Raw genomic sequence first — 21569 nt, 5'->3', positions numbered from 1 at the left:
AGGAGAGGAGAGGAGAGGAGAGGAGAGGAGAGGAGAGGAGAGGAGAGGAGAGGAGAGGAGAGGAGAGGAGAGGAGAGGAGAGGAGAAGCATCAATCCCCTTGGGATAAGGAATATTATTTCCTACATTTTTTTCCTGCGGGGCTTTCAGCTGGCCATAGAAGCAGGTTCTATCTGAGCTCATGGAGCTGTATGTTTGGGAACACAGCCAGGTCTTATCTTATGTACTGTTGGTGCTCATCCCCATGGGGACAGCCCTCTGCTCTGAAAGTCCCCATCGCAACACCCGTGTGCGGTGCTGCTGGTTGTTGTTACACTCATCCACATTTTCTGTGCTGGTTTGAATTCACAGAGGGTGCAAAGGAGATTAGAAACGCCGCTATGGGGGCACATGCTGCCTCCAGGAGCTTAAGGGCATGACACCAATGCTGTTTTCCACTGGGATCATTATTACTGCGCATAGAAAGTCTTAGTGCATCTAGCTTCACAGGAAGACAGGAGATTGCAATGGAGAGGGGGGTGCAGGGCAGTGGTGATGGCGCTGTGTTTGCTGGAGCTTGAGAAGAGTGTGGGTAATGCCCTCGGTCATATGGTCTGATTTTGGGGCAGTCCTGTGTGGAGCCAGGAGTTGGACTCGATGACGGTGATGGGTCCCTTCCAACTTGGGATATTCAGTGATTGTATGATGAGACCTCATTGCAGCTTCCCATTACTGCAAGAGATCTTAGAAGCAAGAGGGACTCTGCCCTTTCATGTGGGCTGAGTATGATAGGACAATGGGAAAGGTTCAATATAAATAATAATAATAATAAAATGGAGATATAGAATAGATGTTAGTGGGAAAATCTTCACTCAGAGGCCCTGTGGTGAGGCCCTGGAGCAGGCTGCTTAAGGAAGCCATGGGTGCCCCATCCCTGGAGGTGCCCATGGTCATGGATGGGATCCTGGGCAGCCTGAGCAGGTGGGGGCACCCAGCTCACGGCAGGGGTGGGGATTGGATGGGTTTTAGGGTCCGTTCCAACCCAAACCTTTCCATGACTCCACGATGATGTCGCCAGGGGGATGGGGCCACACAATCTGTCCCCTGATCCCCTCCAGCCGTGGCTGGAAGAGTGCAGGGAGCACAGAGCTGCCCGGGGCTGTGCCCCAGCCCCTGTTGGCCACCCCACCAGCCCTGAGCCTTCACAAGCTCGCAGTTGGAGGTGCTGCTCTTCTCCTGGGAACGGAGATGGATGAGGGCTCTGCTTTTGACGTAGCTGAAGTTGGTGACCTGAACGTACTCAAAGGGTGGGATGAGGATTTCTGACTGCTCAAACAGGTCCTGGCCAGCTCTGCCCTTATCTCAGCCCTCCAGATCCCACATCGGGCACCAAAAGGGCCAATGTGGGTTTCCCTTCCTCTCCAAGACACCGCACGTCCTCCTGAGCCAGACCTTGTGGGAATCCCAGCCCAACGCTGCCACCACATCTACTCCAGCATCAGGAACACCCACTTCATGGCACAGCAATGGTCCACGTTGTCCAGTTCCCCTCCTCCAGCCTCCAGAAGAAGGTCGATGAGTCCTTTGGCCTGGACACCTTCTTCTGCGTGGAGCCCTGCCATGCTGTCCCCATCAAAGACTCCTCCTTCCACCCTGATGAGGACAGAGAAGTCCTCTTTGCACCCTTTGAGACCACGGAGGTCACCATAAAAAAGTAAGGGAAAAGCTTTGTCCATCTCCACTCCCAGTGCAAAAACAGCACCTGCAACTTGAAACTCGAGGAGGGTGCAGGCTGCCAGCAGGGCTCTCATGGAGGGAACATGTCTGCTGTTGGGGAACTTGTGGATATTTGGGAGCACGGGGAGCTGGAGGAACTTAGAGCTCTGCAAAGCCACGGGGGTCCGCAGGGGAAGGGGAGGAGTGGGACCGCAGTGGGGGGGTAGCGAGTAGCAGGGGTAGGGAGCTGCTCTACACCCTGCTGTGCAGGTCCCATGGGCTGCGTTCCAGGGAGGGGGCAAGGCAGTCTGGTCGTGCAGCACAGCTTGGTGCTTGGAGGTGACCTCACCGTGGAGGTGAGCACGGCGGGACCCGCAAGCAAAGATCTGCTCAGTCTTCAGCAGCCGTCGCGGCAGTGGCACAAGCTTTGGTGAGAAGCTCGAGCAGGACGTGGGGCCAGCAGGGCTGATGGGAATGTCACGGAGAGGAGTTTGGATCCAAGGGATGGCAGCAGTGCGGGGTGCAGCTCAGGGCTCCCCCAGGGCTGCCAGGGCTGCGACTGCCAGGAGGAGCACGCAGAGGTGTGGGGGTTCCATGGGGCTGCTCCTGCCTGGGGGGACGGTGGCAGGCAGTTAATAGCAGTGGGGGGCTGCAAGCAGTGCCCAGCCCGGGCCAGGGGCTGCGGGCCGGGGGCTCCTCTTACCTGCACTGAAAGCACACGGCCGCTCCTTGCACCTTTTCTCTGCAAAGAGACCGAGAGAGCTGCGGGGCCGCGGCACAGACAGAGGCTCCCACTGCACTGCAACCCCAGCACAGAGCTGCCGGGCTGCAGCCATCAGCGGGGCCTGGCCTCAAGTTCCCCGTGGGCTCCCCGTTGGCCGAGCTCCCCACCTCCCCACGACCACAGCCTGCACAGCCCCCCCACACCCCCGGTCCTCACTGTGCCCAATTCACCCAAGCTCCCCCTTCTGGAGCACTGCAGCCCTTACCCTGCACGAACTCGCAGTTGTACTTGCTCTTCATCCCCTGGGAGCGGAGCTGGATGGAGGTTCTGCCCTCATTGTAGGTGATGTTGGTGACCCTGAATTGCTCAAAGGGTGGGATGAGGACTTCATCCTCACCGGGGAAAGTGGAGAATTCCTTGATGGGCACACCGTAGCAGGTCTCCACAGAGAAGAAGGTGTCTTGGCCAAAAGATTCAGCGACCTTCTTCCGCAAGGAGGAGGAGGTGAAGTGGCCGAAGCGAACCACCCTGCCCTGCTGTGCCGTGAATCGGGTGCCCTTGACACCACGGTAGACGTGGTGGCATCGCTGGGGCTGGGATTCCCGCAGGGTCTGCAGGGCTCTGCTCAGGAGGAAATGCAGCGTCTTGAAGGGGAAGGAGCGCAGGTAGTGCTGCCGGGAGATGCCATCCTCCCTCGTGGCTGTGTTGAACTGGTGGTACAGTTTCCCCTCCATCGTGTACGCCAGCATGGCTGTGGCCTGATCCCGTCTCAGTGCCGGTGGGCGGTCGGCACGACCCCATCGATTTCGCCACTCCATGGCAGCATTTCTCCAGCCCTCAGCATAGACCTCGTTGGTGAACTCGGTGCGGTTCAGCTCCTCCAGCTCATCCTCCATCATGCGTCTGCAGCCCTGGTACTGGTCATCAAAGGTGGTGTTGGCCATGTCCATCGCCACCTCCTTGACTGGGCCCAGGTCTCTCTTGCTGCTGGTGGCCAACACGCTGGCCAAGGCGCCGAGCAGCAGCACCCAGCCCAGGAGGACGTGCTCCATGTGCAGAAGGACCCAGGTGCCCATCTGCACACACACTGATTCCCCCAGCACAGCCCCACCACCCCTGAGCTTCAGCCCCACACTGCGTGCACCCCGTGACACACGAACGCAGCTGCTCTGCCTTTTTATAGTAACCCTGGCCACATCCCATGGGTTATTTATAATTACATCTAGGACCTCTCAGAATATCTGTCGCTGCTGACTTGTTGCAAATGGCCGCGTGCACATCATCAGGAAATACCCTTTAAACAGTCATCCTTGCTTTAGTCTACACATAACGCCAACCAGGACACTCTCCTGGGCCTTGAAATGCAAGTCTGGTGGTGACATGGATCCCTAGAAAGAGCTGAATCTTGCAATGGCATTCATTTCTGAAACAATCTCATCAATCCCTGGGCCAAAGTACGTGGCTGTGAGTGGGGCCATCACACCCCTTATCATTCAGGACTGTGGGAGATTCAAATACCAGCAGCTGCTACAGAATAGACCAAGAGCAACAGAATAAACCAAGAGCAACGGGTGTTGGGACGTTCAGACACTGGGACACATGTTTAGCAAGGGCCACCTGGTTAGTCAACGCCCAGGGTTTGCAGTCGAGCTGTTCCTGCCTGACCAAAACTCTCAGGTGCTGGAGAAGGAATTCAAGTCACTGAATCAGAGCCAGGCGTCCGGCTGCAGGCACAGTGACTCCTTCTCGTGCTCGTCCAGCTTTTTCCTCATGGTATCATAAGCTATAGGATGTCCCTTTGGCCAGCTGAGGTCTGCTGCCCCACTTTTGACTCCTCCCTGCTCCTTATGCTCCCAGTCCCCCAGTGGTGTGACAGCAGTGGATGCTGAAGTCTGAAACATCCTCAGCTCTGTGCAGCACTGCTCAGCAACAGCGCGGGGGCACAGGAGGGGGCACAGCGCAGTGTGCTCACAATCACCCCACTGCCTTCCCTAACTCTCCCCTCCTCCCTTTGTCAGCTCCTTCAGGCTGTCCCACTCCCTTTCCCATAATCGAAAGCGAAAGGCACAGGAAGTGTCCCCACTCTGGCAGTGAAACTTCATGAGGCAGCGCTGGGACCACTGACAGCTGCTCACAGGGAACAAAGGAAGGAAGGAAAGCCCCCAGCCAAGCCCTGAGTGCTCCTGTCCCAGCTCTGCGGATGGAGGGCAGCCCAGGACCCCACACCTCAATGTCAGGGCCTGCAGCACCAGGCAGTGCAGCCATGGGGTTGTGGTGTTACCCTGCAGCAGCTCAGCCCCTTTGCTCACTGCCCCGTCCTTGGGGATGGGGGAGAGAACTGGGAAACAGCAGAAAAGAAGTTGAGCTCAACACCCATCAGTGGCTGCCCCATCACTGCAAGCATGTGCTGATCGCCATGGTGAGCCTGTGGGACGTGACATGATCCACCTCCAGGCCCCCCCATATTTATATGTCAGCCATCATCCTCCAGACAAATGGTCATTATCCCCTTGACTTGCTTAATTGCCCTGTGTGCTTCACATTCATGATAACCTGTGCAATAGCATCCACGGCCAAGTCCACCCCTCGATCCCGAGCCCAGCCACAGGCACCCATCACCTCCTCCTCTGTTGACGTTCCAAAATCTCTGCCTTCATCCAGTCCACGATCATTTCCAAGATCCCTGCACAACGAGGGATTCCAACTTGAGCCCACTGTGTGATCACTGCAAGTCACTTCCTCCACACAACATCAGTGGCAGTTGGGTGAACTAATTCCTGTTCAATTGGGTGGAAGGCTTGCTGCTGCTCTCTTCTGAGCCACTTGATAATTGGAAGAATTATCGTTAGCACGGGGGTGGTCACACACTGGGACAGGTCTGTAGGTAGCAGTTGATGCTCCATGCCTGCAGTGCTCAGGAGGCATTGGGACGATGCCCTCAGTGCAGTGCTGTACATTCTGGTTAGCCCTGCAGTGCTGCTCTGAGGGGTCCATGGAGCCTTCCTTCCCTTCTCCATGCTGAACACCCCCAGCCCCCTCAGCCTTTCCCCACAGGAGAGCTGCTCCAGCCCTTGCAGCATCTCCGCGACCTCCTCTGCTCCCATTCCAACACCTCCACGTCTTTCCTGTGACGGGACGCCCAGACCTGGGTGCAGTGCTCCAGATGGGGCCTCATGATGAAGGAGCAGAGGGACAATCCTTTACTCCTGCTGTGCCCCATTACTAAGAAGCAGAAAAGGAAGACCTGGGGAACTGAGATGACCGCATGTGGCAACTCACACTGTGTGTGGGAACTCACATGCATCGAAAGTGAGGGTGACTGCTGGAAGGGCACTTCCTCGTGCTGTGCATGCAGCAGAAACTCAGCAGCAACAGCAATTGTCAGAGGTCACGGGCGGTCGGTGTATAAAGAACCGTGTCACCCAAGACAGGGCACCCAGGTTCATGCCAAGCAGAGTGGGGACGAAGCCGGCTGCAGCTCCGGGGCTGGTTGGGCTGTGCTGGGGGAACCATTGTGTGGGCAGCTGGGCTCCTGCATCCTTCTGCACATGGAGCACGTCCTCCTGGGCTGGGTGCTGCTGCTCGGCACCTGGACTGCTGCATCGGCCGCCAGCATTAAGAACAGCCAGATCAAGGAGGTGGCGATGGACACGGCCCCCAACTCCTTTGATGACCAGTACCAGGGCTGCATCGACTTGATGGAGGCTGAGCTGCCGGAGCTGAACCGCACCGAGTTCAACATCTACGCCCATGACTGGAGAAGGGCAGCTGCGGAATGGCAGAGCCGATGGGGCCGAGCTGCCCGCCCACCAGCACTGAGACGGGATCAGGCCACAGCCATGCTGGCATACATGGTACAGGGGAACCTGTACCACCAGTTCAACAACGCCACGCTCACGGCTGGGAGCTCCCGGCAGCACTACCTGAGCTCCTACCCCTTCAAGATGCTGCATTTCCTCCTGAGCAGAGCCCTGCAGACCCTGCGGGGATCCCAGCCCCAGCGATGCTTCCAGGTGTACCGCGGTGTCAGGGGCATCCGCTACACAGCACAGCAAGGCCAGGTGGTTCGCTTTGGCCAGTTCACCTTCTCGTCCCTCCAGAAGAACCTCCCCAGTGCGTACGGTCCAGACACATTCTTCTCGGTGGAGACCTGCTATGGTGTGCCTCTGCAGAACTTCACCACATTCCCAGCCGAGGGCAAAGTCCTCATCCCACCCTCTGAGCGCTTCAGGGTCACCAGCATCACCCATAACAAAGGCCTTACCTCCATCCAGCTCCGCTCCCAGGGGAACAACAGCACCTACAACTGCGAGTTGGTGAAGGGTAAGGGCTGCGAGCGCATTCGGGGCAGGGGGGCAGGGTTTGGGCACAGCACTGGGCAGCTCTGCGATCCCTGCATCCCTGCAGCTGCAGGACAGAGAGGGTGGTCCCATGCTGACAGCTGTGTAAGGTGAAGGGGGATCATGTGGGGTTGGCAACACCTCCATAGGATCGTAGGACCACACGGGTTGGAAGGCGCCCTGCGGTCCAGCCAGCACCAGCCCTCTGCCATGTCCTGGCTGCATCCCTCTCGGCCAGGCTGCCCAGGGCCCCACGCCAAAGTTCTTCTTCTTCTTATGTAGTGCTCCTTCCAAGCACCAGAAACCCGCAGTGGGATTTCCACAGATCCCTCTCTTCTCCAGGTGGAACCAGCCCAGCTCCTTCACTTTCCATTACAGAGCTGTGCTCCAGAAGGGGGAGCTTGGGTGGATCTGTGAGACTGAGGACTGGGAGCGTGGGGAGGCTGTGCAGGCTGTGGTCGTGGGGAGGTGGGGAGCTCGGCCAACGGGGAGCCCACGGGGAACTTGAGGCCAGGCCCCACTGATGGCTGCAGCCCGGCAGCTCTGTGCTGGGGTTGCAGTGCAGTGGGAGCCTCTGTCTGTGCCGCAGCCCCTCAGATCTCTCGGTCTCTTTGCAGAGAAAAGGTGCAAGAAGTGGCCGTGTGCTTTCAGTGCAGGTAAGAGGAGCCCCCAGCCCACAGCCCCTGACCCAGGCTGGGCGCCTCTTGCAGCCCCACAGCCATTAATGCCCATCCCCATCCTCCCCAGGCAGGAGCAGCTCCATGGAATCCCCACACCTCTGGTTGCTCCTCCTGGCAGTCGCAGCCCTGGCAGCCGTGGGAGAGCCCTGACCTCTACACCATCCCACTGCTGCTCCTCCATACGCACAGGAGGGCAGCAATATGCTAATGCATCTCATGGAAAATGCAGACGCTGCTTTCCCACTGCTGACGCTTTCGGTGTTGATGTCCGACGTGGAACAACAGCAGAGAACGGTCCAAGAATCTTCCAGAAAAATAAAAGCATTGCTTTTATTGCCTTTATTTACTGCACCTTCCAGCCATGCACACTCGCAGCCTCCCTGTCCTTCTTTGCATGCTTTCTAGAATGCGGGGAGGGTCTCTGGGCTCATCTGGTGGCCCTTGGATGAAGGCTATTGCAAAGACTTTACAGGGTTGCACTGTGTCTCAACAGCAACTCTGCCTGCTTATCTTCACAGGGACCCCCAATGAGTTGCAGACTGCAGCTCTCTTATCTCCACTTCTCTCCAAGGACCTCACATTCCTATGCTTTTGTGTTCCTCCCTGTCTATAACAAAATGGACCGGGTATCATTAACAACCAACAAGTCAAATCATGGACCTAGCTTACTCTGATTTTCTTCCCCATATTTACAATTTCCTCCAGCCTCTTGCTCTCAAGACCTTCCCCCAGTCTGTGTCAATACCTGGCGCTGCCCTGACCCGAAGCAGCACCCTGCACTTGGCCCTATTGAACCTCATTAGGTTCTCATGGGCCGCTTCTCCATCCTGCCCAGGTCCCTCTGGATGCTTCCCTTCCCTCTAATGCACTGCCTGCCCCGCTCAGCTCGGAGCCATCACAAACTTGCTGAGGCTGCACTCGATGTCCTGAGAGACGGCGCTTGTGAGCGGCCTGCAGCCCGACACAGAGCCACTGATCACAGCCCGATGGGTTCATCCATCCAACAGTCCATCCCTCAAATCCACACCTCCCCAATGTAGAGAGAAGGACGTGGTGAGGGACCATGGCAGAGGCCTTGCAGAACTCCAGGCAGATGACATCCTTCTCCCTTCCCCCGTCCACCAAAGCCGTCACTCCATCTCAAGGCCACCGCATCGGTCAGGCACCATCTGCCCTTGGTGCAGCCCTGCTGGCTGTCTCAAATCGCCCTTGGTCTCAGATGTGCCTTAACACAGCTCCTAGAGGATCTGCTCCACCATCTTCCCAGGCACAGAGGTGAGGCTCGCCGGCCTGTCGTTCCCCAGGTCTTCCTTTCTGCCTTTCTTAGAAGTGAGAGAAACGTTTCCCTTTTTCCACTCATTGCACAGCCAATGAAGATCGATGATAATGGTAGAGTTGTTACCCAAATTGCCCAAGGCGTACAGAAAATAGCCCATGTTCCCATCCAAACCACAAAACATCCAGACTTCACCTCTTTTCCTGGCTCCCAGGTGGCCCATGGGTGAAACGTGTCCCGTTTGATCTCTTTTGTGCTGAGGCAATGCTGATGTTTGTTCCGTGCGTGGTTCCGTGCTTTATTCAACCTGCACAGCGTGCTGCTCTTTGTAACCACTGCAGCCGAGGACAAGTGGGGCAGGTGAGGGCAACACTTCTGAGCAAGCCCAAGAAATCCACGGAACAACTGTGCAACATTTATCCCCCCCCATACCTCCAGCTCTCTTTCCCTTATCTTTACTTTCTTTTTCTTTTCTTTCCTCACCACCCTAGAAGGTCATTTACGCATCAATTTCAAACAACCTTTGAGCCTCTGTGTGATGGGGTGAAAGAAAACAGTGTTGGTTTTGGCCCCAATCTGCCTGCATGAGGCACTTTCGATGATAAGACTTACTGACAGCTGGGAATTATCCGGGGCTGAGCGGGGGCTGCCGCCATGTCACAGCGCTGCTGCTTATGGCTGTGAAGATCAGCAGAGGTGGACAAGCAGCTTTGTCTTGGGTGGACTGGAGGAGCCGACCTCACACACCAACAACAGCAGTGACTGCATATAAAGGCTGAAGTACACACAGCATCCCAGGAAAACGGGCCGGAGCTGTGAGAAGCAATGCACATACTGTGCCAGCCTCCTGAGCATGAGTGCTGTAAATGGGGTTGGGGTCTCTGGTGGTCGTTGGATGAAGGCTTGCAGTCACCGTCACTGTGAACCTCCAACCTTTTGGTGGGGGCAGCCCAAACAACGCGGCACTGGCGCTGTGTTCAGTTCAGGCATCTGCTTTGCTGCCATACCTTCAACAACAAGGCCTCTGTTGTTCTTTCTTATCGTTGATTGCCTGAGATTTACAGCGGACTCTGCATTCTGTCCCTCAGCTCACCCTTATGCAGGCACACCGTCTTCCACCTGGTAAGTGCTTCATCAGTGTGCAAAGGCACTTCTCACAGAGAGCAGCTGCTCTTGTGATTCACCCGCTGTCGTTCCACGTTGGACGGCGGCACCAAAAGCGTCAGCAGCGGGAAGCAGCGCCTGCAGTTTCCATGCGATGCAATGAGGCGCCTTGCTGCCCTCCTGTCCTTGTGGAGGGGCAGTGCAGAGCTCAGGGCTCTCCCGCAGCTGCCGGGCCCCCATCCATCCCAGCTCCCCATTCTGCAGCGCCGCGCTGCAGCCCGTGCCCTTCATGAGCTGGCAGCTGTAGGAGCTGCTCTTCCCCTGGTGATGGAGGTGATGCCTTTGTTACAGGTGATGCTGGTGACCTTGAACTGCTCGGCAGCTGGGATGAGGACTTTGTGCTCAGCAGGGAGGGCGGTGAAGCTGTGGACGGGCGCACCATAGCAGGTCTGCACCGAGCAGAAGGTGTCCGGGCCGTGCTCTTTGGGGAGGTTCTTCTGGAGGGAGGAGGAAGGAAAATGTCCTGATCTCTGAAGTGGAGAGCTGTGGGATTCAAGGGTGGGCAATTCGGTGGATAAGGAATTGGATGGATGGCCGTGGTCAGAGGGTGGTGGTCAATGGCTCTGCGTTCAGCTGGAGGCGGAGCTGAGCGGTGTCCCCAAGGGCTCCGTCCTGGGAACATCAACATCTCCATCAGTGACACCAACGATGGCATCGAGTGCAGCCTCAGCAGTTTGCTGATGACGCCCAGCTGAGTGGTGCGCTTGGCACAGCAGGAGTAAAGGATTGTCCCTCTGCTCCTTCATCATGAGGCCCCATCTGGAGCACTGCACCCAGGTCTGGGCGTCCCGTCACAGGAAAGACGTGGAGGTGTTGGAATGGGAGCAGAGGAGGCCGCGGAGATGCTGCAAGGGCTGGAGCAGCTCTCCTGTGGGGAAAGGCTGAGGGGGCTGGGGGTGTTCAGCATGGAGAAGGGAAGGAAGGCTCCATGGACCCCTCAGAGCAGCACTGCATGGCTAACCAGAATGTACAGCACTGCACTGAGGGCATCGTCCCAATGCCTCCTGAGCACTGCAGGCATGGAGCATCAACTGCTACCTACAGACCTGTCCCAGTGTGTGACCACCCCCGTGCTAACGATAATTCTTCCGATTATCGAGTGGCTCAGAAGAGAGCAGCAGCAAGCCTTCCACCCAATTAAACAGGAATTAGTTCACCCAACTGCCACTGATGTTGTGTGGAGGAAGTGACTTGCAGTGATCACACAGTGGGCTCAAGTTGGAATCCCTCGTTGTGCAGGGATCTTGGAAATGATCGTGGACTGGATGAAGGCAGAGATTTTGGAACGTCAGCAGAGGAGGAGGTGATGGGTGCCTGTGGCTGGGCTCGGGATCGAGGGGTGGACTTGGCCGTGGATGCTATTGCACAGGTTATCATGAATGTGAAGCACACAGGGCAATTAAGCAAGTCAAGGGGATAATGACCATTTGTCTGGAGGATGATGGCTGACATATAAATATGGGGGGGCCTGGAGGTGGATCATGTCACGTCCCACAGGCTCACCATGGCAATCAGCACATGCTTGCAGTGATGGGGCAGCCACTGATGGGTGTTGAGCTCAACTTCTTTTCTGCTGTTTCCCAATTCTCTCCCCCATCCCCAAGGACGGGGCAGTGAGCAAAGGGGCTGAGCTGCTGCAGGGTAACACCACAACCCCGTGGCTGCACTGCCTGGTGCTGCAGGCCCCGACATTGAGGTGCGGGGTCCTGGGCTGCCGTCCATCCGCAGAGCTGGGACGGGAGCACTCAGGGCTTGGCTGGGGGCTTTCCTTCCTTCCTTCCGTGGTCCCCCACAAGCAGAGGTCAATGGTTCAATTGCTGCTCCCTTGTTTTCTCTGCCAACATGGGAACACTCCCTGTGCCTTTCACTTCTGGTTACGGGAAAGGGAGTGGGAAAGGGTGGGGGACAGGATAAAAGTGGTGCTGAAGGGAGGAGAAGAGAGTGAAGCAGGCAGAGGAGGCAGCGGGGTGATTCTGAGCACACTGAGTTTTGCCCCCTCCTGTGCCCCTGCGCCGTTGCTGAGCAGTGCTGCACAGAGCTGGGCTCCTGCATCCTTCTGCACATGGAGCACGTCCTCCTGGGCTGGGTGCTGCTGCTCGGCACCTGGACTGCTGCATCGGCCGCCAGCATTAAGAACAGCCAGATCAAGGAGGAGGCGATGGACATGGCCCCCAACTCCTTTGATGACCAGTACCAGGGCTGCATCGACTTGATGGAGGCTGAGCTGCCGGAGCTGAACCGCACCGAGTTCAACAACAGAACCTACGCTGAGGGCTGGCGTTCTGCCACTGAGCTGTGGCAGAGCCGATCGGGTGATGCCACCAGCCCAGTGGTGTTGGGACGGGATCAGGCCATAGCTGTGCTGGCGTACACGATGGACGGGGATCTGTACCGCGTCTTCAACAACGCCACGCTCACGGCTGGGAGCTCCCGGCAGCACTACCTGAGCTCCTACCCCTTCAAGACACTGCATTTCCTCCTGAGCAGAGCCCTGCAGACCCTGCGGGAATCCCAGACCCAGCAATGCTACAACGTCTTCCGCGGTGTCAGCGACACTCGATACACGGCACAGCAAGGCCAGGTGGTTCGCTTCGGCAAATTCACCTCCACTTCCTTCAGCCCGTGGGTCGCTGAACGGTTTGGCCGGCGCACGTTCTTCTTGGTGCAGACCTGCTATGGTGTGCCCATCGAGGAATTCTCTGCATACCCCGATGAGTACGAAGTCCTCATCCCACCTGCTGAGCAGTTTGAGGTCACCAGCATCACCTACATGACGGAAGGAAACTTAATCCAGCTCGAATCCCGGGGGATGAAGAGCACCTACAACTGCGAGTTCGTGAAGGGTAAGGGCTGCAGTGCTCCAGAATGGGGAGCTTGGGTGGATCTGGGAAGTGAGGACCGGGGGTGTGGGGAGGCTGTGCAGGCTGTGGTCGTGGGGAGGTGGGGAGCTCGGCCAACGGGGAGCCCATGGGGAACTTGAGGCCAGGCCCCACTGATGGCTGCAGCCCGGCAGCTCTGTGCTGGGGTTGCAGTGCAGTGGGAGCCTCTGTCTGTGCCGCGGCCCTCCCAGCCCGGCTCACGTGGCTCGCCGTGTGCTTTCAGTGCAGGTAAGAGGAGCCCCCAGCCTGCACCCCCTGGCCCAGGCTGGGCGCCTCTTGCAGCCCCACGGCCATTAATGCCCATCCCCATCCTCCCCAGGCAGGAGCAGCCCCATGGAATCCCCACACCTCTGGGTGCTCATCCTGGCAGCCGCAGCCCTGGCAGCCGTGGGAGAGTCCTGACCTCTACACCATCCCTGCACATGGACAGGAGGGCAGCAACGTGCCAACACATCTCATGGAAACTGCAGATGCTGCTTTCCTGCTCCTGACGATTTTGGTGCCGCTGTTGGATGTGGAACAGCGGCAGAGAATGATCCAGAGCTCCTCCAGAAAAATAAAAGCATTGTTTCTATCACTTGTATTCACTGCATCTCCCAGTCCGGCTCACGTGGCTCACCAGGCACTTGCTTTAATGAAGCCCCTCTGCCCCACAGACAGCTGAGCGGGGGGCACCAGGAGCCCCACACACAGCATCCAGTGGGGCAGCCATCGCCCCACGCTGTTGGGCTCATCACGAGTTCTGTTCAGTGTCAGCCCACTTCTCCGCCTTCTTTGCTGGGTGATGTAAGGAAGGAAACCGTATAACCCACGTTGATGCTGGTCGCTGTTTGGGTGGGTAGAAGTACTTGGAATGGTTATAAAATCATAAAATCATAGAATCATAAAGTCATAGAATCATAGAATCACAGAACGGCCTGGGTTGCAAAGGAGCACAATGCTCATCCAGCTCCAAGCCCTGCTGTGTGCAGGTCACCAACCAGCAGCCCAGGCTGCCCAGAGCCACATCCAGCCTGGCCTTGAATGCCTGCAGGGATGGGGCATCCACAGCCTCCTTGGGCAACCTGTGCCAGTGCCTCACCACCCTCTGGCTGAAAAACTTCCTCCTCATATCCAACCCAAACCTCCCCTGTCTCACTTTAAAACCATTCCCCTTGTCCCATCACCATCCACCCTCACACAGCCATTCCCCCTCCTGTTTATCCGCTCCCTTCAAGTACTGGAAGGCCACCATGAGGTCTCCCTGCAGCCTTCTCTTCTCCAAGCCAAACAAGCCCAGTTCCCTCAACCTTTCCTCACAGCAGAGCTGCTCCAGCCCTCTGCTCATCTCAGTGCCTCCTCTGGACCCGCTCCAAGAGCTCCACGTCCTTCCCGTGCTGGGGACCCACAGGAGCAGATGGGGCCTCACAAGAGAGCAATAGAGGGGGACGATCACCTCCCTCTCCTGCTGGCCGCCCCTTTTTAATGCAGCCCAGAACACATTGGCTGCATTCCGGCTGCAGCCCGATGGCTGCGTCCAGCCAGCCAGTTCCTAATCCATCCAACAGTCCATCCCTCAAATCCACACCTCTCCAATGTAGAGAGAAGGACGTGGTGAGGGACCATGGCAGAGGCCTTGCAGAACTCCAGGCAGATGACATCCTTCTCCCTTCCCCCGTCCACCAAAGCCGTCACTCCATCTCAAGGCCACCGCATCGGTCAGGCACCATCTGCCCTTGGTGCAGCCCTGCTGGCTGTCTCAAATCGCCCTTGGTCTCAGATGTGCCTTAACACAGCTCCTAGAGGATCTGCTCCACCATCTTCCCAGGCACAGAGGTGAGGCTCGCCGGCCTGTCGTTCCCCAGGTCTTCCTTTCTGCCTTTCTTAGAAGTGAGAGAAACGTTTCCCTTTTTCCATTCATTGCACAGCCAATGAAGATTGATGATAATGGTAGAGTTGTTACCCAAATTGCCCAAGGCGTACAGAAAATAGCCCATGTTCCCATCCAAACCACAAAACATCCAGACTTCACCTCTTTTCCTGGCTCCCAGGTGGCCCATGGGTGAAACGTGTCCTGTTTGATCTGTTTTGTGCTGAGGCAATGCTGATGTTTGTTCCGTGCGTGGTTCCGTGCTTTATTCAACCTGCACAGCGTGCTGCTCTTTGTAACCACTGCAATTGAGGACAAGTGGGGCAGGTGAGGGCAACACTTCTGAGCAAGCCCAAGAAATCCACGGTACAACTGTGCAACATTTATCCCCCCCCATACCTCCAGCTCTCTTTCCCTTATCTTTACTTTCTTTTTCTTTTCTTTCCTCACCACCCTAGAAGGTCATTTACGCATCAATTTCAAACAACCTTTGAGCCTCTGCGTGATGGGGTGAAAGAAAACAGTGTTGGTTTTGGCCCCAATCTGCCTGCATGAGGCACTTTCGATGATAAGACTTACTGACAGCTGGGAATTATCCGGGGCTGAGCGGGGGCTGCCGCCATGTCACAGCGCTGCTGCTTATGGCTGTGAAGATCAGCAGAGGTGGACAAGCAGCTTTGTCTTGGGTGGACTGGAGGAGCCGACCTCACACACCAAGAACAGCAGTGACTGCATATAAAGGCTGAAGTACACACAGCATCCCAGGAAAACGGGCCGGAGCTGTGAGAAGCAATGCACATACTGTGCCAGCCTCCTGAGCATGAGTGCTGTAAATGGGGTTGGGGTCTCTGGTGGTCGTTGCATGAAGGCTTGCAGTCACCGTCACTGTGAACCTCCAACCTTTTGGTGGGGGCAGCCCAAACAACGCGGCACTGGCGCTGTGTTCAGTTCAGGCATCTGCTTTGCTGCCATACCTTCAACAACAAGGCCTCTGTTGTTCTTTCTTATCGTTGATTGCCTGAGATTTACTGCGGACTCTGCATTCTGTCCCTCAGCTCGCCCTTATGCAAGCACACCGTCTTCCACCTGGTAAGTGCTTCATCAGTGTGCAAAGGCACTTCTCACAGAGAGCAGCTGCTCTCGTGATTCACCCGCTGTCGTTCCACGTTGGACGGCGGCACCAAAAGCGTCAGCAGCGGGAAGCAGCGCCTGCAGTTTCCATGCGATGCAATGAGGCGCCTTGCTGCCCTCCTGTCCTTGTGGAGGGGCAGTGCAGAGCTCAGGGCTCTCCCGCAGCTGCCGGGCCTCCATCCATCCCAGCTCCCCATTCTGCAGCGCCGCGCTGCAGCCCGTGCCCTTCATGAGCTGGCAGCTGTAGGAGCTGCTGTTCCCCTGGTGATGGAGGTGATGCCTTTGTTACAGGTGATGCTGGTGACCTTGAACTGCTCGGCAGCTGGGATGAGGACTTTGTGCTCAGCAGGGAGGGCGGTGAAGCTGTGGACGGGCGCACCATAGCAGGTCTGCACCGAGCAGAAGGTGTCCGGGCCGTGCTCTTTGGGGAGGTTCTTCTGGAGGGAGGAGGAAGGAAAATGTCCTGATCTCTGAAGTGGAGAGCTGTGGGATTCAAGGGTGGGCAATTCGGTGGATAAGGAATTGGATGGATGGCCGTGGTCAGAGGGTGGTGGTCAATGGCTCTGCGTTCAGCTGGAGGCGGAGCTGAGCGGTGTCCCCAAGGGCTCCGTCCTGGGAACATCAACATCTCCATCAGTGACACCAACGATGGCATCGAGTGCAGCCTCAGCAGTTTGCTGATGACGCCCAGCTGAGCGGTGCGCTTGGCACAGCAGGAGTAAAGGATTGTCCCTCTGCTCCTTCATCATGAGGCCCCATCTGGAGCACTGCACCCAGGTCTGGGCGTCCCGTCACAGGAAAGACGTGGAGGTGTTGGAATGGGAGCAGAGGAGGTTGTGGAGATGCTGCAAGGGCTGGAGCAGCTCTCCTGTGGGGAAAGGCTGAGGGGGCTGGGGGTGTTCAGCATGGAGAAGGGAAGGAAGGCTCCATGGACCCCTCAGAGCAGCACTGCAGGGCTAACCAGAATGTACAGCCCTGCACTGAGGGCATCGTCCCAATGCCTCCTGAGCACTGCAGGCATGGAGCATCAACTGCTACCTACAAACCTGTCCCAGTGTGTGACCACCCCCGTGCTAACGATAATTCTTCCAATTATCAAGTGGCTCAGAAGAGAGCAGCAGCAAGCCTTCCACCCAATTGAACAGGAATTAGTTCACCCAACTGCCACTGATGTTGTGTGGAGGAAGTGACTTGCAGTGATCACACAGTGGGCTCAAGTTGGAATCCCTCGTTGTGCAGGGATCTTGGAAATGATCGTGGACTGGATGAAGGCAGAGATTTTGGAACGTCAACAGAGGAGGAGGTGATGGGTGCCTGTGGCTGGGCTCAGGATCGAGGGGTGGACTTGGCCGTGGATGCTATTGCACAGGTTATCATGAATGTGAAGCACACAGGGCAATTAAGCAAGTCAAGGGGATAATGACCATTTGTCTGGAGGATGATGGCTGACATATAAATATGGGGGGGCCTGGAGGTGGATCATGTCACGTCCCACAGGCTCAAAATGGCAATCAGCACATGCTTGCAGTGATGGGGCAGCCACTGATGGGTGTTGAGCTCAACTTCTTTTCTGCTGTTTCCCAATTCTCTCCCCCATCCCCAAGGACGGGGCAGTGAGCAAAGGGGCTGAGCTGCTGCAGGGTAACACCACAACCCTGTGGCTGCACTGCCTGGTGCTGCAGGCCCCGACATTGAGGTGTGGGGTCCTGGGCTGCCGTCCATCCGCAGAGCTGGAACGGGAGCACTCAGGGCTTGGCTGGGGGCTTTCCTTCCTTCCTTTGTCCCCTGTGAGCAGCTGTCAGTGGTTCCATTGCTTGTCCCTTGGTGTCTCTGTCAGCGTGGGAACACTTTCTGTGCTTTTTGCTTCTGCTTACGGGAAATGGAGAGGGGCAGCGTAAAGGAAGTGGTGAAGGGAGGAGGTGAGAGTGAAGCAGGCAGAGGAGGCAGCGGGGTCATCCTGAGCACACTGAGCTGTGCCCCCTCCTGTGCTCCTGCGCCGTTGCTGAGCAGTGCTGCACAGAGCTGGGCTCCTGCATCCTTCTGCACATGGAGCACGTCCTCCTGGGCTGGGTGCTGCTGCTCGGCACCTGGACTGCTGCATCGGCTGCCAGCATTAAGAACAGCCAGATCAAGGAGGTGGCGATGGACATGGCCCCCAACTCCTTTGATGACCAGTACCAGGGCTGCATCGACTTGATGGAGGCTGAGCTGCCAGAGCTGAACCGCACCGAGTTCAACAACAGAACCTACGCTGAGGGCTGGCGTTCTGCCACCAAATTGTGGCAGAGCCGATCGAGTAAAGCCACCAGCCCAGTGGTGTTGGGACGGGATCAGGCCATAGCTGTGCTGGCGTACACGATGGAGGGGAATCTGTACCGCGTCTTCAACAATGCCACGCTCACGGCTGGGAGCTCCCGGCAGCACTACCTGAGCTCCTACCCCTTCAAGACGCTGCATTTCCTCCTGAGCAGAGCCCTGCAGACCCTGCGGGAATCCCAGACCCAGCAATGCCACCACGTCTTCCGCGGTGTCAATGGCACCCGATTCACAGCACAGCAAGGCCAGGTGGTTCGCTTCGGCAAATTCACCTCCACTTCCTTCAGCCCGGGGGTCGCTGAAGGGTTTGGCCGGCACACGTTCTTCTTGGTGCAGACCTGCTATGGTGTGCCCATCAAGAACTTCTCTGCATTCTCCGATGAGGACGAAGTCCTCATCCCACCTGCCGAGCAGTTTGAGGTCACCTGCATCACCTACATGAAGGAAGGAAACTTCATCCAGCTCGAATCCCGGGGGATGAAGAGCAAGTACAACTGCGAGTTCGTGAAGGGTAAGGGCTGCAGTGCTCCAGAAGGGGGAGCTTGGGTGAATTGGGCACAGTGAGGACCGGGGGTGTGGGGAGGCTGTGCAGGCTGTGGTCGTGGGGAGGTGGGGAGCTCGGCCAACGGGGAGCCCACGGGGAACTTGAGGCCAGGCCCCACTGATGGCTGCAGCCCGGCAGCTCTGTGCTGGGGTTGCAGTGCAGTGGGAGCCTCTGTCTGTGCCGCGGCCCCGCAGCTCTCTCGGTCTCTTTGCAGAGAAAAGGTGCAAGGAGCGGCCGTGTGCTTTCAGTGCAGGTAAGAGGAGCCCCCGGCCCGCAGCCCCTGACCCAGGCTGGGCACTGCTTGCAGCCCCACTTCCATTAATGCCCCTCCCCATCCTCCCCAGGCAGGAGCAGCCCCATGGAATCCCCACACCTCTGGGTGCTCCTCCTGGCAGCCGCAGCCCTGGCAGCCGTGGGAGAGTCCTGACCTCTACACCATCCCTGCACATGGACAGGAGGGCAGCAAGGTGCCAACACATCTCATGGAAACTGCAGATGCTGCTTTCCTGCTCCTGACGATTTTGGTGCCGCTGTTGGATGTGGAACAGCGGCAGAGAATGATCCAGAGCTCCTCCAGAAAAATAAAAGCATTGTTTCTATCACTTGTATTCACTGCATCTCCCAGCCCTGCTCACGCGGCTCACCAGGCACTTGCTTTAATGAAGCCCCTCTGCCCCACAGACAGCTGAGCGGGGGGAACCAGGAGCCCCACACACAGCATCCAGTGGGGCAGCCATCGCCCCACGCTGTTGGGCTCATCACGAGTTCTGTTCTGTGTCAGCCCACTTCTCCACCCTCTTTGCTGGGTGATGTAAGGAAGGAAACCCTATAACCCAGGCAACGGTACAAAGCAGGGATGCTGATTATGGTGTCTCCTGACTCTCACACGAGCAGAGCAGCGAATACACATTTCTGGGCATAGCTCCTACATACTCATCACATTTCCAAGAAATCTGCTGCACGTGCACTGGACGTCTCCCTCTTCGGTGCGTGCGTCCTGGAATGCGGGGAGTGTCTCTGGGCTCATCTGGTGGTCATGGGATGAAGGCTATTGCGAAGACTTTACGGGGTTGTATTGTGTCTCAACAGCAACTCTGCCTCCTCATCTTCATGGGGATCCTCCTCTGGGTTGAAAACAGCATCTCTGCTTATCTCACTTGTCTCCAAGGCCCTTGCATTGTTTCGCTTTCTGTGTTCCTCCCCATAATTATAGCAATCCAAGAGGCCTAGTTCAACAAAGTTGCAGTTTCACAGAATCACAGAATCACAGAATCACCCGGGTTGGAAGGGACCCCAAGGATCATGTAGTTCCAACCCCCCTGCCTGGCAGGGCCACCAAACATCCACATTCAGATCAGGTTGCCCAGGACCCCGTCCAACCTGGCCTTAAACACGTCCAAGGACGGGGCATCCACAACCTCCCTGGGCAGCCCGTTCCAGGGCCCAACCACTCTCCTAGTAAAGAACTTCCCCCTAACATCCAACCTAAATCTTCCCTCCTTCAACTTAAAACCATTTCCCCTCGTCCTGCTGTTGTCAGCCCTTTTGAAGAGTTTACTCCCCTCCTGGGTGTAGGTTCCCTTCAGGTATTGATAGGCTGCAATGAGGTCACCCCGCAGCCTTCTCTTCTCCAGGCTGAACAAGCCCAACTCCCTCAGCCTGTCCTCATAGGGGAGGTGCTCCAGCCCCTTGATCATCTTAGTCGCCCTCCTCTGGACCCTTTCCAAAATCTCAATGTCTTTCTTGTACTGAGGGCTCCACACCTGGACACAGTACTCCAGGTGGGGCCTCACAAGAGCCGAGTAGAGAGGGACAATCACCTCCCTGTCCCTGCTGGCCACCCCTCTCCTGATGGAGCCCAGGATCCCATTTGCCTTTCAAGCTGCCAGAGCGCACTGCTGGCTCATATTCAGTCTCTCGTCCATCAGGACCCCCAGGTCCTTCTCTGCCGAGCTGCTCTCAAGGACCGCTCCTCCCAGCCTGTACAGGTGCCTGGGGTTCTTCCGGCCCAAATGCAAAACCCTGCACTTTGCCGTGTTGAACCTCATCAGGTTCACCCGAGCCCAGCCCTCCAGCCTGTCGAGGTCCCTCTGAATGGCATCCCTTCCTTCCACCGTATCAACCGCACCACTCAGCTTGGTGTCGTCAGCAAACTTGCTGAGTTTCCATCATTCAATCCTGTCTTTTCCATACCTTAGGCAAATTCTTCTGCCTCCAGTGCCCCACTGTCCAGTAAGGCTTCCCTGGAGTTTTCCCATTTCTACTCGGTGTTTTACACGGTGTCTCTTCCCGGTGGCAGAACCATCTCGGGCTTTCAGCAACGCCAGATAGAACGCTGCACGCCTATGCAGGTTATCGCTATCGGGACCATCAATACAACTTCTGCCACCAACAGCTGCTTTAGCCAGGCAAATTAGGGAGCTTATGCCATATAGCCATGAATCCAAACAAAGTGTCATCTGAGGGGATGGTGTAGTACTTCAATCTGCCTCCAAATTGCCTGTAAATCAGTTTCTACCCATTGATTTTGGTCCACATGAGCACAGCAGCTTTGATCCTCCACCCAGACTTTATAAGGTTTGCACTGTCATCATTCCTGTCTATAACAGAATGGACCGGGTATCATTAACGACCAACAAGTCAAATCTGGGACCTAGCTTACTCTGACTTTCTTCCCCATATTTACAATTTCCTCCAGCCTCTTCCATCTGGTTTGTTACCCAACCTGGGACTGTCCAATTTAGTGCAGCTGCTCCACAAGCAGGCACCCTCCCCTCCCTGGCCCTACATACCCAGCAAGCTGAAACTGTCAAAGCTTGAGTCAGCTTTTCAGTTAGCTTTGCAGAGGCATTTTCAGGCCAAGCTAAAGCAAGAGTTAAAATTATACAGGATAGCTAAGTATGAAGCATTCTGCTTTCCTTTTGTAAGTGTCAGAGGTCCCATGGGGTAGCAGCACATGGCGGATCGGGGGC

General features: G+C 56.7%; 4 protein-coding genes across 6 annotated transcripts; 3 read left to right on the top strand and 1 right to left on the bottom strand.

Moving 5' to 3' along the window:
* Window positions 1-43: 43 nt before the first annotated feature.
* Window positions 44-3560, bottom strand: LOC125696261 (erythroblast NAD(P)(+)--arginine ADP-ribosyltransferase-like). 2 transcript variants are annotated; one of them, XM_048951716.1, is made up of 3 exons: window positions 2684-3560; window positions 2398-2436; window positions 44-1631 (listed from the first exon to the last, which is right to left on the bottom strand). In XM_048951716.1, the coding sequence occupies exons 1-3, from the start codon at window positions 3492-3494 to the stop codon at window positions 1492-1494; spliced, it is 990 nt and encodes a 329-aa protein (XP_048807673.1). In that variant the 5' UTR covers window positions 3495-3560; the 3' UTR covers window positions 44-1491. The 2 variants fall into 2 exon arrangements, with proteins under 2 accessions (XP_048807673.1, XP_048807681.1); XM_048951724.1 differs by having other exon boundaries at window positions 1516-2304.
* A 2310-nt stretch (window positions 3561-5870) lies between these two features.
* LOC125696271 (erythroblast NAD(P)(+)--arginine ADP-ribosyltransferase-like) lies at window positions 5871-7733 on the top strand. Its single transcript, XM_048951736.1, has 3 exons — window positions 5871-6741; window positions 7376-7414; window positions 7506-7733. The coding sequence occupies exons 1-3, from the start codon at window positions 5967-5969 to the stop codon at window positions 7586-7588; spliced, it is 897 nt and encodes a 298-aa protein (XP_048807693.1). The 5' UTR covers window positions 5871-5966; the 3' UTR covers window positions 7589-7733.
* A 3181-nt stretch (window positions 7734-10914) lies between these two features.
* LOC125696295 (erythroblast NAD(P)(+)--arginine ADP-ribosyltransferase-like) lies at window positions 10915-19199 on the top strand. 2 transcript variants are annotated; one of them, XM_048951783.1, is made up of 3 exons: window positions 17259-18564; window positions 18812-18850; window positions 18942-19199. In XM_048951783.1, the coding sequence occupies exons 1-3, from the start codon at window positions 17784-17786 to the stop codon at window positions 19022-19024; spliced, it is 903 nt and encodes a 300-aa protein (XP_048807740.1). In that variant the 5' UTR covers window positions 17259-17783; the 3' UTR covers window positions 19025-19199. The 2 variants fall into 2 exon arrangements, with proteins under 2 accessions (XP_048807750.1, XP_048807740.1); XM_048951793.1 differs by lacking the exons at window positions 18812-18850; window positions 18942-19199 and adding an exon at window positions 10915-11574 and having other exon boundaries at window positions 17434-18617.
* Window positions 11763-13326, top strand: LOC125696288 (erythroblast NAD(P)(+)--arginine ADP-ribosyltransferase-like). The gene is made up of 2 exons (XM_048951772.1): window positions 11763-12721; window positions 13077-13326. The coding sequence occupies exons 1-2, from the start codon at window positions 11941-11943 to the stop codon at window positions 13157-13159; spliced, it is 864 nt and encodes a 287-aa protein (XP_048807729.1). The 5' UTR covers window positions 11763-11940; the 3' UTR covers window positions 13160-13326.
* Window positions 19200-21569: the final 2370 nt, after the last annotated feature.

Source organism: Lagopus muta, chromosome 1 (genome assembly GCF_023343835.1).
Source record: "Lagopus muta isolate bLagMut1 chromosome 1, bLagMut1 primary, whole genome shotgun sequence".
NCBI lineage: Eukaryota > Metazoa > Chordata > Aves > Galliformes > Phasianidae > Lagopus > Lagopus muta.
Note: the sequence above shows the minus strand (reverse complement) of the source record. Positions and strands in the feature narration are given on the sequence as shown.

Excerpts from the sequence above, each read along its gene's own strand:
- LOC125696295 (XM_048951783.1), top strand. The coding sequence starts at position 17,784 with ATGGAGCACGTCCTCCTGGGCTGGGTGCTGCTGCTCGGCACCTGGACT. Across the intron at positions 18,565-18,811 it reads CAACTGCGAGTTCGTGAAGG|AGAAAAGGTGCAAGGAGCGG; the intron begins GTAAGGGCTGCA and ends GTCTCTTTGCAG. Across the intron at positions 18,851-18,941 it reads GCCGTGTGCTTTCAGTGCAG|GCAGGAGCAGCCCCATGGAA; the intron begins GTAAGAGGAGCC and ends CATCCTCCCCAG.
- LOC125696271 (XM_048951736.1), top strand. The coding sequence starts at position 5,967 with ATGGAGCACGTCCTCCTGGGCTGGGTGCTGCTGCTCGGCACCTGGACT. Across the intron at positions 6,742-7,375 it reads CAACTGCGAGTTGGTGAAGG|AGAAAAGGTGCAAGAAGTGG; the intron begins GTAAGGGCTGCG and ends GTCTCTTTGCAG. Across the intron at positions 7,415-7,505 it reads GCCGTGTGCTTTCAGTGCAG|GCAGGAGCAGCTCCATGGAA; the intron begins GTAAGAGGAGCC and ends CATCCTCCCCAG.
- LOC125696288 (XM_048951772.1), top strand. The coding sequence starts at position 11,941 with ATGGAGCACGTCCTCCTGGGCTGGGTGCTGCTGCTCGGCACCTGGACT. Across the intron at positions 12,722-13,076 it reads CAACTGCGAGTTCGTGAAGG|GCAGGAGCAGCCCCATGGAA; the intron begins GTAAGGGCTGCA and ends CATCCTCCCCAG.
- LOC125696261 (XM_048951716.1), bottom strand. The coding sequence starts at position 3,494 with ATGGGCACCTGGGTCCTTCTGCACATGGAGCACGTCCTCCTGGGCTGG. Across the intron at positions 2,437-2,683 it reads CAACTGCGAGTTCGTGCAGG|AGAAAAGGTGCAAGGAGCGG; the intron begins GTAAGGGCTGCA and ends GTCTCTTTGCAG. Across the intron at positions 1,632-2,397 it reads GCCGTGTGCTTTCAGTGCAG|GGTGGAAGGAGGAGTCTTTG; the intron begins GTAAGAGGAGCC and ends TGTCCTCATCAG.